This window comes from Chelonia mydas, chromosome 20, assembly GCF_015237465.2.
Source record: "Chelonia mydas isolate rCheMyd1 chromosome 20, rCheMyd1.pri.v2, whole genome shotgun sequence".
Classification (NCBI taxonomy): Eukaryota; Metazoa; Chordata; order Testudines; family Cheloniidae; genus Chelonia; species Chelonia mydas.
The window spans coordinates 16,587,050-16,598,522 of NC_051260.2; the positions used below are offsets into that span (position 1 = coordinate 16,587,050).

General features: G+C 54.2%; 1 protein-coding gene across 4 annotated transcripts in view; it reads left to right on the top strand.

Annotated features, from left to right (window-relative positions):
* CC2D1A (coiled-coil and C2 domain containing 1A) overlaps positions 1 to 11,473 on the top strand; it is a 35,537-nt gene that overhangs the window by 20,704 nt on the left and 3,360 nt on the right. For 2 of the 4 annotated variants that reach the window (XM_037887790.2, XM_037887791.2), the window contains exons 20-29: positions 736 to 794; positions 885 to 936; positions 1,986 to 2,085; positions 3,425 to 3,515; positions 4,223 to 4,354; positions 4,993 to 5,048; positions 8,724 to 8,790; positions 9,845 to 9,971; positions 10,620 to 10,696; positions 11,070 to 11,117. In XM_037887790.2, the coding sequence (XP_037743718.1) occupies positions 736 to 794; positions 885 to 936; positions 1,986 to 2,085; positions 3,425 to 3,515; positions 4,223 to 4,354; positions 4,993 to 5,048; positions 8,724 to 8,790; positions 9,845 to 9,971; positions 10,620 to 10,696; positions 11,070 to 11,117 (809 nt within the window). Of the gene's footprint in view, positions 1 to 735; positions 795 to 884; positions 937 to 1,985; positions 2,086 to 3,424; positions 3,516 to 4,222; positions 4,355 to 4,992; positions 5,049 to 6,304; positions 6,603 to 8,723; positions 8,791 to 9,844; positions 9,972 to 10,619; positions 10,697 to 11,069; positions 11,118 to 11,473 lie in introns of those variants that run through there. The other 2 variants (XR_005223639.2, XR_006286651.1) reach the window with 2 other exon arrangements.

Genomic DNA, 11,473 nt, shown 5'->3' on the forward strand with positions numbered 1-11,473 from the left:
TTTGAGCTGGTTGGGAAATGGTTTTTTCCCCCAACAGAAAATTTATTTTTTTCTTGGAAAATTTGAAAACTGCAAAATTTCTATTTGGAAATGCTGCTGCAGTACCTTATGGGAGTTGTAGTTTGGGTACCTTGTGCTCCCATTCTCCTACACACTGGGCTCCCTGGTTCACGTGCATCTGCCATGATGCACCCGCTCCCCAGTTGGAGAGGGAATCCCTGGCTGTGGTGCATCGTGGAAGAGGTAGTCCAGCCAGGGAGCTCAGCTAAAGTCGAGGAGAATGGGGATGTGAGACAGCGGAAATACAGCTCCCATGGTGTGGCAGATTATCCAAATAGAAATACTTTGGTTTGGGGGCATTTGGGATTTTTGCAGAAAAGCCAAAACTTTCTGTGGAAATTGGGCACTTCTTGTGAAAAATATTGTTGAATCGAAAACTCACTTTTCCATCCCAGAAGAGTTTTGACAATTTTCAGCCCGTCGTAGAAAAAGGATTTGTCTCCCGTGTAGGCCAGAACCTTCTGTCTTAAACAACCATTTCAACTATCCCCGATGTCACCAGTACAGATTAATCTGCCCTTTAGTTAAAAAGCTCTCTCCTCTAGTTAGGTAGCTTCAGGGGGGATTGCTTGCTCCCAGTAATCCTAGCAGAGTCCTTGGATTTGTATATCATGTGTTGCATATTAGGTCGTCGTCTTTAAGCTATAAACTGGGTGGGTTTTTTTGTATTTTAAGGCGTGACTCCCAATGACCTGGATGCCTTTGTGCGCTTCGAGTTTTCCCACCCCAACGCGGTGAGTTATGAATGCTGCTTGGCGACATTCCCAGGCTTCAGTTGGGAAGGCTCAGTTCTCACGCCCCCTCGTTTTTGTCTTGTGTTGTAGGAGGAAGCTCAAAAAGATAAGACCAACGTGATCAAAAACACAGATTCGCCCGGTAGGTTCCCGTCTGGAGTTATGGATGCGTGTGTGTGTGTGTTTGTGTTGGGAGGAGGGTTCCCTTGTGTTAGCCTTTCATTTCTGAAGACTAGAGCTCTGGCCTTCAGGTGATCTGCATGTGGAATGAGCCCAGGTGACAAAACACCCCACATGTAATCGGGTAGTCTCTGCTCAAGAGAGTTGCAGAGCAGAAATGGAAATGGTTCTGCAATGAAGCACTTAGATACTGCAGGGATCCTGGATAGACAGCTTTGAAGGTGCACGTCAGTCTTCTATCTGGAGACTTGGGACTAGGAGAGCAGAGGGGGGCAGGTCAGGATTGAGGGACAGTCGCTAAATAGTGTGCGAGGAGCTCATGGGCTGGAATAGTGGGGAGCCAGCAGGCTGGGATTGAGAGGCATCAGCAGAGCTGTGTGTGTGGGGAGCCCAGGATGGTATATTAGGGTGGGGTGGGTGGTTGGTAAAGGGACAAGATTTCACTGTGGTGGCAGAGCTGTGTGGGCAAGGACCGCTCAGTGTATGCCCCCTCGGTGCCTTGCTGGATCTGTTTTTATTCCCTCTCCTGTAAGGATCACAATTTCCACTTGCCTGACTTGGAAACTTGTTCTGTGAAATAAGCTCTGCTTTAGGTTGGAAGACCGAGAGGCTGTAATCTCCAGTGACATGTCAGCTGGTGCCTCAAGGCCTTTCTTCCCAAGATTTTGAGAGGCGATGGCTGCAGTGGCTAAAGCAGGGGACTGGGAACCAGGATTCTGGATTCTGTTCCCAGCTCTGCTGCTGATTCTGTGATACCTTGGGGGCAGATTACTTCACCACACTGTTTCCTTTTCTCCAGCTATAAAATGGAGCAGGTGGAGGGGGTTATATTGAGGCATAACTAACTGCAAAGCGCACTGAGATCCCAAGGCGAAAATCATTGCAGCTGTGCAGTGTTTCCTAGTAATTCTATTCCTGGCTCCCGTCTTGCCCAGGGATGCAGTCGACGGCTCTTCCCTTGGTGTGTAATCCTCATGCTAATACCATGATTTGCTGCTGTTCCCTTGGCAGAATTCAAAGAGCAGTTCAAGCTGTATATTAATCGGGGCCACCGAGGGCTCAAGAGAGTCTTTCAGACCAAAGGCCTCAAGTTTGAGGTTGTCCACAAAGGGTGAGTGAGATGCGAGGCTGGGGGCACTGGAGGGCAGGTTTAAATGTCATCCTCAGAAGCTAGAGGGAACCTTCCCTATGACATTCTTGATATGTCCTGGGGCGGAAAACTCATGAATACTGGGGGCAGGCAGAAGGTCCATGGCAGCATTCAAAGGTGAAATAAACAAAGGCTGTGGGGCATCGCTGCTTATTAACAGCTTCGCTGCTGCCAACGGTCGGTCTTCTGCTGAAATCAACACCTGCAGTACTGTGAGATGGACCAAGTGTGCACATCTCTGTGTACCTGGCGTGCTGGTCGTCAGGTTACTGTTACACTGCGTAGCAAAGGAACAGTGCCTACTCGCTGTCCTGCTGGTAAGTGCTCTGTGCTGCCAGGCAGAGAGCTGGGCTCATTCCCTGCCTGTGTCCCACCCCTGTGTTGGGAGCACCGCAGAGGTAGCCTGCCTGGGGAGGAGAGGCAGTTTGTCACATAGGGTATGTCTATGCTGCAAGAGCAGTGTGTAGGCATACCCATGCAGGAGCCCACCAGGGCCCTTGGGTGCGTACTCGAGTGATTAGCCGAGGCTGAAGCCTGTGCCACCACATTTTCACTGGCGCTGTTATCCGTGCTGGCTAAATTAAAGCTAGCACTTGGGTATGCCTGTGTGCGCGACAGTCACACCCCCCCCCCCCCTTGCGCTGTACCATACCCATAACAGAGCCACTCACTAGGCCACGTCAGCAGCAGTGAACGTGTGGCCCTGCTTAGCTGGAAGGAGAGTGGTCACGGTGGGGGAGAGGGATTGCTGGATTGCCCGGGCTCTGACAAGGGAGGAGGGGAGATGGCTTGTGAGTGGAGGGTTGTGAGAGTTTAGGAAACATCTAGTTGCTTGTAGAGAGAGGCTGCATGAAGCATTGACACTGGTGCATGGGAAACCGTCCTGGAGACAGCGGCGTGGGACTGAGCTGAACGGAGCAGCAGCTGCCAGAGGAGGGATATATTAGCCCACTGGTGCTGTAACGGTGCAGCAGCTCCAGAGCACAGCTGGCCCTTAGGGGGCATAGAGACAGAACCTTCCCCCAAAAGCTGAAGCCCTCCCATTGACGTGTTAGACCTGGGGGAGTGCTGCTGGGATCGGTCGCTGCTGGGATCGGTCATCATGGGAACGGAGGTCGGAGTGGCAGGGTTTTGCCCATTAGTCACTTCTCAGAATTTGATTCCCACTTTGGGGACGTTCCAGGGACAAACAGGTCTTTGTGGGAGCTGGGATTGGATGCCTTGGGCTGAGGGATTGATGAGGACTTCAATTTAATGTTGTCATATCCTTTTCTCCCCGCTCTTCCCCCCCATCTCCCAGGGGGCTGTTCAAGACAGACCGCGTGGTGGGGACAGCACAATTGAAACTGGAGGCACTGGAGACTACGTGTGAGCTTCGGGAGATTGTTGAGGTAGGAAACGGTGGAGGGTTCCCCTCCTCCCTTTAAGCAGCACCTGTGTGCACCAGCCTATAAATCCTACCCCCTTACCCTTCAGAGTGTCAGTCCCAGAGCTTCCTCCAGGCCAGAGTAGTGGAGATTAGAAAGGAGCAAACAGCAGAGCAGGGTCAGGGGCTGGATGTTATTACCAGCTGCTTGAACTCTCTGGTCAATGTCGGGTTGGTTCTGTTACTGTGGCCCCCAACCATTTCCAGCTGCAGTCAACACCTCTCTGAAATACTTCCCTCTGTACAGTGGGTAGAGAGTGCACTGCTGTAGGAGCAAAGGCAGACACTGGGTCTGGATGGGTTTTTTTAATGGGCTGGATAATTGACCAGTAATACAGATAATTCTGCTAAAATGAGGATAATCCAATCTCATGCTTCACAGCTGGAGGCCGCAGGGTCAGGAAGGAATTCCAGTCCCCTTTGAAGTATTTCACTGTTGGCCCGGGTGCCAATTATGGGCTTGAGCCTGTCTCTGAAGACTGTTGGAGAGAGGATACTGGGCTAGATGAACCCCAGTGGTCTGCTCCAGGGAGGCAGAATGCTAGACTAGATATGTCCTGAGATGGGATATTGGACTAGCGACCCCATTGTTTCATTTTGCTTTGGCCTCTTCTTGGTTTTTCACTGTTTTCCCCCTCACCCACTTCTCTGCTCCATTCTTTCCATGCCTAGCTACTGGATGGCCGCCGGCCCACAGGGGGGAAGTTGGAGGTGATTGTGCGTCTAAGGGAGCCTCTGAGTTCTCAGCAGCTGGAGACGACAACAGAGAAATGGCTGGTTATTGACCCTCAGACCATGCCAGCGGTAAGGGCAGCTGTCGTGATGGAGCTCTGGGTTCCCTGTGACCCAGGCAGGATGATGCTAGGACTGACTGGGAAAGCCTCCTAATGCTAAGTGCCCTGCAAGAGAGTCCGATCCGGCTCTGCAGAGACTTGCCTTAGCCCCAGGCCACTGGAGTTGGGCCGCCAGTCAGAGGAGGCAGCGTCCCTCAGGGTGTTGGCGTGAGAGAGGGAATGTAAGTCGGTCCCAAACAGAGCGGTCACATCTCCCCCTCGCCTGCAAAGCTTCATCACACGCCGGGGTCTGAAGAGCTGGGGCTTGACCGAAAAGAAAAATTGCCCAAGGAGCAGCATGCAGCCGGTCTGCCTGGGGTCACCCATGTGAGCTGTGGTGTTGCCCCCGGGGATTTTGCTCAAAAAGGCCCTTTTCCCTTCTAATAGAGATGCAGCACAGTCCAGTGTGCAGGGCTCTGTACTGGGGAGATTCTGTTCTCAGCTATGCCACTGATGTGTGTGAGGCTGGACGCTGGACAAGTCATTTCCCAAGCCGTTAAGTGGGGTAACGATCCTGTCCTGGCCTCTTGTAAAGCACCTGGAGATCCGGGGATGAAAAGGCATCGCAGTTCTGTGGCTTATTTTGAAAGCTTCTGCCTCTTCTTTCAGGTTGCTCTCCCCAAACCCAAACCAACAGTCGGTCCAGTAAGGGACGTGGGCAACAGGTACGTCCCACTCACGTTGGCTTGGCTTAGTTGTGCTGCTTGAGGTTTTTTCTGTGCTCTAAGGAAACTGAGGATTTGTCTGCTTAAAGATCCTTCCCCTCCCCCATTCTTTCGGGGGGGATTCCTGCTGGATGTTTTGCATTCCTGCTGAGCTTCTGCTTCTGTAGCTTTGGATGATGAGACATGTGGGCATAAGCAAACTACCCTCCGCTGGCAGTGCTGATATTGTAGACTGTAAACTCCAGGGTAATAATACAATAATAAATAATTCTTTGCCCTTCTCTAGGACCTTCTGTCCACTCACAGAATCTCCCTGCACTTCACAATGTCTTCTCTGGGATGTAGGTCAGAATTATCCCCATTGTACAGGTGGGAAAACTAAGGCTCAGAAAGGGGAAAGTGAGTGGTTATGGAACAAACTGGTGCCAGAGTAGGGAACAGAACCCAGATTATTTGCCTCTCACTCCTGTGATTTAGTCACTAATTATCCCTTCCCTGCATAGTGCTCTGACAAGCTGCATTATTGCACAGTATGGTAGCTGCTCACGGTAACACCCTATACCGGTTATTAGAGTTATTTTGTAACTGGGGTGGGGGGGGGGAATGCTTTTATTAGCGCAGGGAACTGAGCTTATTCCCATCTCTGCCACTGACTCACTGCGTCACCCCGGGCAAGTCACTTTGCTGCCCCATGCCTCAGTTTCCCAGTTGAAAAGTGGGAAGAATGCTTGCCTTCATCGAGCGTTCTGAGATCTAGGGATGAGCAGTGGTGCAGAAGTGCAAAGCTGTGCTCATCTGCGACTGATTTCCCATTTGCTCCAGTGGAGAAAGCAACTCTCTCCATCCTGCTGGACAGGCCCAACTTCCTGGGTGGGGGTGAGGAAAGACCAGTAAAACAGCAGCACCCACAGAGAGACTTGCCACCATAGCCCGGACAGCAAACGGAGAACATTTGTGTAGCTGTCTAATGTATGGGATTGCGGCCACCCTGCCCTTCCCATATTCATGTGCGGAAAGGGGGATCCTGGCTAGATCCTGGATACATGGGGCGGGGATCCTGGCAGCGCTGGCTGAGAAGCGCTCTGAGATGGCAGTGTGCTGTGCTTAGATACCTTAGGCTGTATGTCCGGCGAGTCCTACCAGGTTCCCGGAATGGGATGAGTGAGACTGTGCAAGCCCTGCTGAGATCAGGGCACAGCCTCTGTCTGACAGTCGCTGTTTATGGTCTCTTGTCTCTGTCTTTAATTTCCTTTCAGAACGTCCATCTGCTCAGTGCTCTAGCAAGGCCGGCTCTGGACCCTCTTCCTCCTCTCGGGCCCTGGAAGTTCTTACGTGGAACACCTTTCGCTTCTGCTGGCCCTGGAAGAGCGATAGCTTAGAGTGACTAGCGCATTTAGGGCCCCTGGTATTCCAGGAACCTCCTGCTTCAGTCTAATCCAGGGATACTCTCCCCTTTGCTGGTGTCCTACAGACCCTGCTCCCCGCTTCATCCTCCTGCCACCTCTCCCCAGTGGCAGAGGTGAGCTATGCACCTGCTGAGAGGGCAGAGAAAAGGTATGAGGTGACGTGATGTGTGCAGAACAGCATGGAGGTGTCGAACAACTCCTCCGGGAGCTAGGGGTAGAGATGGGGGAGGGGGGCAGGCAATGGGTTTTCTCAGCACCAGGCTGGAGGCAGGGAGGGAGAAAGGGAAGGCTCAGAGGGGACAGGGAGAAGTGGTGAAGAACAGAGGCTTGAGGAGGAGGAAGGCTAAGCAGAGAGTCAGGAGAAGAGGAGCAAGAAATCAGGTAGGACTCAGAGCTGGAGAGAATAAAATGAAAAGGAGCTGGGTGGGGGACAAGCAGGGGCTAGCAAATACAGTGTAGACACAGGAGGGGTCACAGCACTGGAGAGGGGTGGCAGGAGGATGAAGTGGGGAGCAGTCTGCTTCCCAGTGATGTGTCCCAGGCTTTGGATCTGGACTGGGGAGAGCAAGTGGACTGTGGGGGTGGTGGGGGGGAAGGGACAGCAGTTCCCTACCTCCCTTCCCTGCCTGGATCCCTGATTTCCCATGAGAGAGGTCCCAGCTCTGAAAGTATCTCTCAGCCTGAGTGCAGCAGGTGATGTCCTGAAAGGAAATGGCAAGGATGGGACGTGCGGGTGTCTGGACATGGTGTGTGTGTGTGAGAGAGAGAGTGAAGAGCTCATGTCTGTGCAGCTGTAAAAATGTTTCAGTGAGACAAACTAATCCATCCCCAGCAAAAGGTTTGCCTTAGTTTGTACCAGAGAGGAGACAGCGAGACTGTTAACTACGAGGGGAAACTGAGGCACAGTAGAGGACAAGTGACTTGCTCAAGGCCATGCAGTAGTTAGTGACACAGCTGGGAATAGATCCCAGGAGTCCTAACTCCCAGTCCCATGCTCTAATCTCCCCCCCAATAACTGGCTTCCGAGAGCCCAGCATCTTTATGCAGCGGGATTTGTGTGGCGGCAGGGATCACTTTTCTGCTTTGCCTTCACTCCAGGACCCTCCACCTCCTCAGGGGTTGTCGGAGTTGGGGGCCCTTCCTTTAACCTGATGAATGTTCCCTCTGTGCATTTGGACTGACCCGCTTGGTCCAGGCGTGCAGGCCATGACAGAGGGACGCAGACTCTCTCCGGGGGCCTGCAGCCCATCAGTCGCTGTGCTGCGTGGCAAGGCTGGGAAGTGAGGGGTAGCTAGAGCTTGACAAGTGGGGTCTGATGGGAACACCACACTGGGCTCCTGTGTTTCCAGGATGTTTTACAAGCGCCAGCAGACCACAGTGCACTGACATGCACCGGGTCTGAGTTAACCCTCCCACCAGTCTCCTAACCTGTTGACTCAAAAGGCGTTTAGGCTCACATGTGGTGGGTGGCTTCTCTAAAGGCTGTGTTGTTTTCCAGTCTTCACGTGGACTAGTGATTGGAGCAAGGGACTGGGTCTCCGGACTCCTAGGCTGTAGTCACAGCTTTGGAACGGGAGTGGAGTGTAGTGGTTTGAGCTGGGGGGCTGGGGTTGGGAGAGTCAGGATTCCTGAGTTGTAATCCTGGCTGTGGTGGTGGACAATTCACTTCCCCTCTCTACGCCTGAGCTCTTGTCGCTCTGTCTGACACAACGTGACTGTACTTGACCCACCCCTCCCTGTTCCTTTGTGTCCCTCTTTCCTTTCAACACCATGTAGAGCACCCAAGTGCCTGTCTGGGGACAGCGCTGCCTCTGCACCCCTCCCACCTTCCCCAACGCGACATCTAGTCCGGCAAAGCCATCGAACTGGGAGCTAGAGCTACTGGCAGATGTCAGGGGAGCTCATTTCTAGGCAGCGGGAGTGGGTTCAGATCGCAGGAGCATGCTTGCTATCCCTTCAAGGGGCTGAAGCCTGCTTTGGAGTAGCAGCTCTGGCCTGAAGTCAGGCATTCTGGCAGGGCAGAGCTTCCCCAGGCCATGAGGATCTCAGTAGGGTAAACCCTGGGATCTCTTCTGCACTGGCGTGGTCTCGATTCCTGACCGTCTCTCCTCTCTCTGGAGTCAGAGCACGTCCCCTCTGGGGAAGTCAGAGCGAGGGGAAGTTCTACCCACTTCCCAGCCCGTAGTCGTGCTCTGTACGTACCTCCGGGGGGAATGGAATCCTGCCCCGTTCTTGGGTTTAACCAAGGCTAATGTTTCTCATCCCTCAGCAAACCCATTCACACTCTACACAGCTTGAACGTCTTAGCCTTTGACAAGGAGAAGCTGGAAAAGAAGGTGAGTGAAACCCGATGCCCTATGCCTGCCCAGATTCTCCCGCAGCACCAGCTCAGCTAGGCCTCAAGTAGAATTCTGTGGGGAAGGGGCGGGGGTCTTCTGCAGCTGCTGGGTTATGCCACGAGGGACCTGGGTGATCTGGAGGTTAGTGGCAGAGCTAGAAATAGAACCGTGGCGACCTGACTCCCAGTTGCCTGCTTTGACAAAACTTGCACTTACCATTTGGATGGGGAAGCAGCTCACGCTGTGGGTTTTGGAATGGACTCTGGCCTCGGGGGGGTTGAATCCAAGAGCTTGGCTGAGGCCCGTCCCTATTTAGGATATTACCCTGCTGGTGGCCTGGTCCGAAAGCGAATGGAAAGATTCCCTTTGACTGCAATGGGCTCTGGATCAGGCCCCAGCACGTTAATTCTGTGGGGCTGCCTCAGCCGGGAAGGCATTTCCCTCTCGGGTTCACCTTCCCCCTGGAGCACCGATTCACACCACAGCCCGCCCTGAGTGTGCTAGGATTTTAAAACGTGTTGGCTCTGTCTCTCCCTTGCGCAGGCATGGTCTTTGGGGCAGGTCTCTTCAGGCAGCATCCAGCTGCTGTCTCTGCTGGGCAGGTCCTCACCAGCCCTGCTCCCGGTGCGGGTTCCCAGTGAACTGGAATGTGAAATGATCTTAAGTTCAGGAACCCACCCCGCCCAGTGGCCGCCGAGGGGAACCAGCCGCTTACGACTTGCAGGTTCCATGCTTGGTGGGCTGCGGTGGCTCTTGCCGCACAATCACAAAGGTGCCAGGTTATGGGAGACGTGGCCGCAGGTCATGTCCCCTTCTAGGGGCAATGTAAAAGGGCGAGAGAATGCCCTGCCACTGGATGCATCCACCACTGACCTGCGCCGGGCTCACTGGGTCCTGGCTGCTTTTCCAGAGCTGCCCCCCCCAGGCCGTGCTCTCTGCTACGGGCGCTGATTCCCGCCTGCAGCTTGCAATGGTTTGATGTGTGTCAGGGCTTTGTGGGCTCCCCTGGGTTTGCCTGGGAAGCGAACACGCCTTCTGGCTTTGCTGGCAGGTGCTGGCACACAGACAGGCTCACAGACCGCTTCCCAGCGAGTTAGTGGAACAGTACCAGGACGTCACACAGCGGAGCCAGTGGCTGAAATCCCAGCTGCAGCACGGGGGCCCTGCGTTCAGGAAAGGTAAGTGCAGCCCAGCAATCGGAGCTCGTTTTGGGGGGTGCTGCCCATCGCGGTGCTTGTGAGAGGTGTAAAACCTATAGTCCCAGCTTCTGCCCCAGGACGGGTACAGCCTGACTTGCAAGCCTGCACCCTGAGCTGTGGGTGAGTTGGCCGTTCCGTCGTGGCCTCGCCCTCTGAAAGGGACTTGGGGCAAGGGACACGCGTCCCACTAGGACTTGGGCAGAGACCAGTGATTTGTCATGTCTGTGGTAATTCCTAAGCCGCGTTCCTACGGCACCTTAAGGACCCCCCTGCTCTTTTTAGTCGTAATGCCTGTGCCTGACTGGGCCTGTTTAATCTCACTCGCTCACCCCGTAGGCACAGGGGTCGTGCCAAGAGCAGAGACCCCCAAACCACAGAGCGCTGGCTAGTCACGTGTGCTGGGGCTGCCTTGCTTTAACTGAGGGATTGCACTAAGAGCGTCTGAACAGAAGGGCTTTCCTAACGCTGCATGACACTGAGCGACCGCCACAGGGAGCGTTCTGCGGCTGGGGAGGGAAGGGGTCTTGGAGAGAATCGATACTCAGCTGCATTCCCCACCACAGAAAGGCTTGAAGACCCCCGTCCTGCCTATAGAGGCTTGACTGAATCTAACCTTCCTCCCCCTAGAGTACCTGACGCAGCTGGAGAGGTTCCTGCAGTTCTACACCGAGTCTGCACGGCGTCTCGGGAACGAGGGCAATCGGGTGAGGAAACCGCTTACCGTTCTCTTCTCCCTGACAGAAAGCTGGGGCAGAAGCCACACGTTGGTTCTGCGATCGTGTGTGGTGGGACAGGGCCGGCGTCTTGGCGTGAGCCCTTTCCACTCGTGATAAATAACACGGGGCGACTGGAATCTGTGGGACTGGCGTCTAACTTCACATGCTCACTACTGCCTGGTGGTTCTGTGGGGGCGTAGGTAGAAGCCTGGCGAGACTCTTATGCCAGGCCCATCGCTCAGTGCTGCCGAGGTACCTGCTTTAAAGCAGCAGAGCTGTCAAACTTGGCATGGTCCCTGCAGCAGCTTCCCTCCGCCCCAGGGGAGTTAGATTTCCTGATGCTTGTTGTGTTGGTTAACAGGACGCTGCCAAGGAAGCCCTGTACAAGCGGAATCTCGTGGAGAGTGAGGTAAGCGTCCCCTAGCAGCTGAGCAGGGTCAAAGTGCATTTGGCCAGGAGTCCTTGGTTTATCCTAAGAGCAGGGTCAGTTTCCCACATCTCAGCCCTGGACCCCCACTGGCAGCTGGAGGGGAGCTCAGTCTCCATGGCCCATTCCCCCCTCGGCCTCTCTGCCGGGCTGTCGTGGAGGGGGCTGACCAGCGACGGAGCCGTTCATTAGATTTATGGTGGCATCGACGCAGTCGATTTTCCCAATCCTTCAGGCCTGGAAGCTCCAAAGCTGTCCGGCAGTCCCAGGATCTTGGGGGTCCCAAGTGCGAGCTGTAGCTCCCTCATGCCAACCTGCTGTGGTTTCTGTAGCCCCGG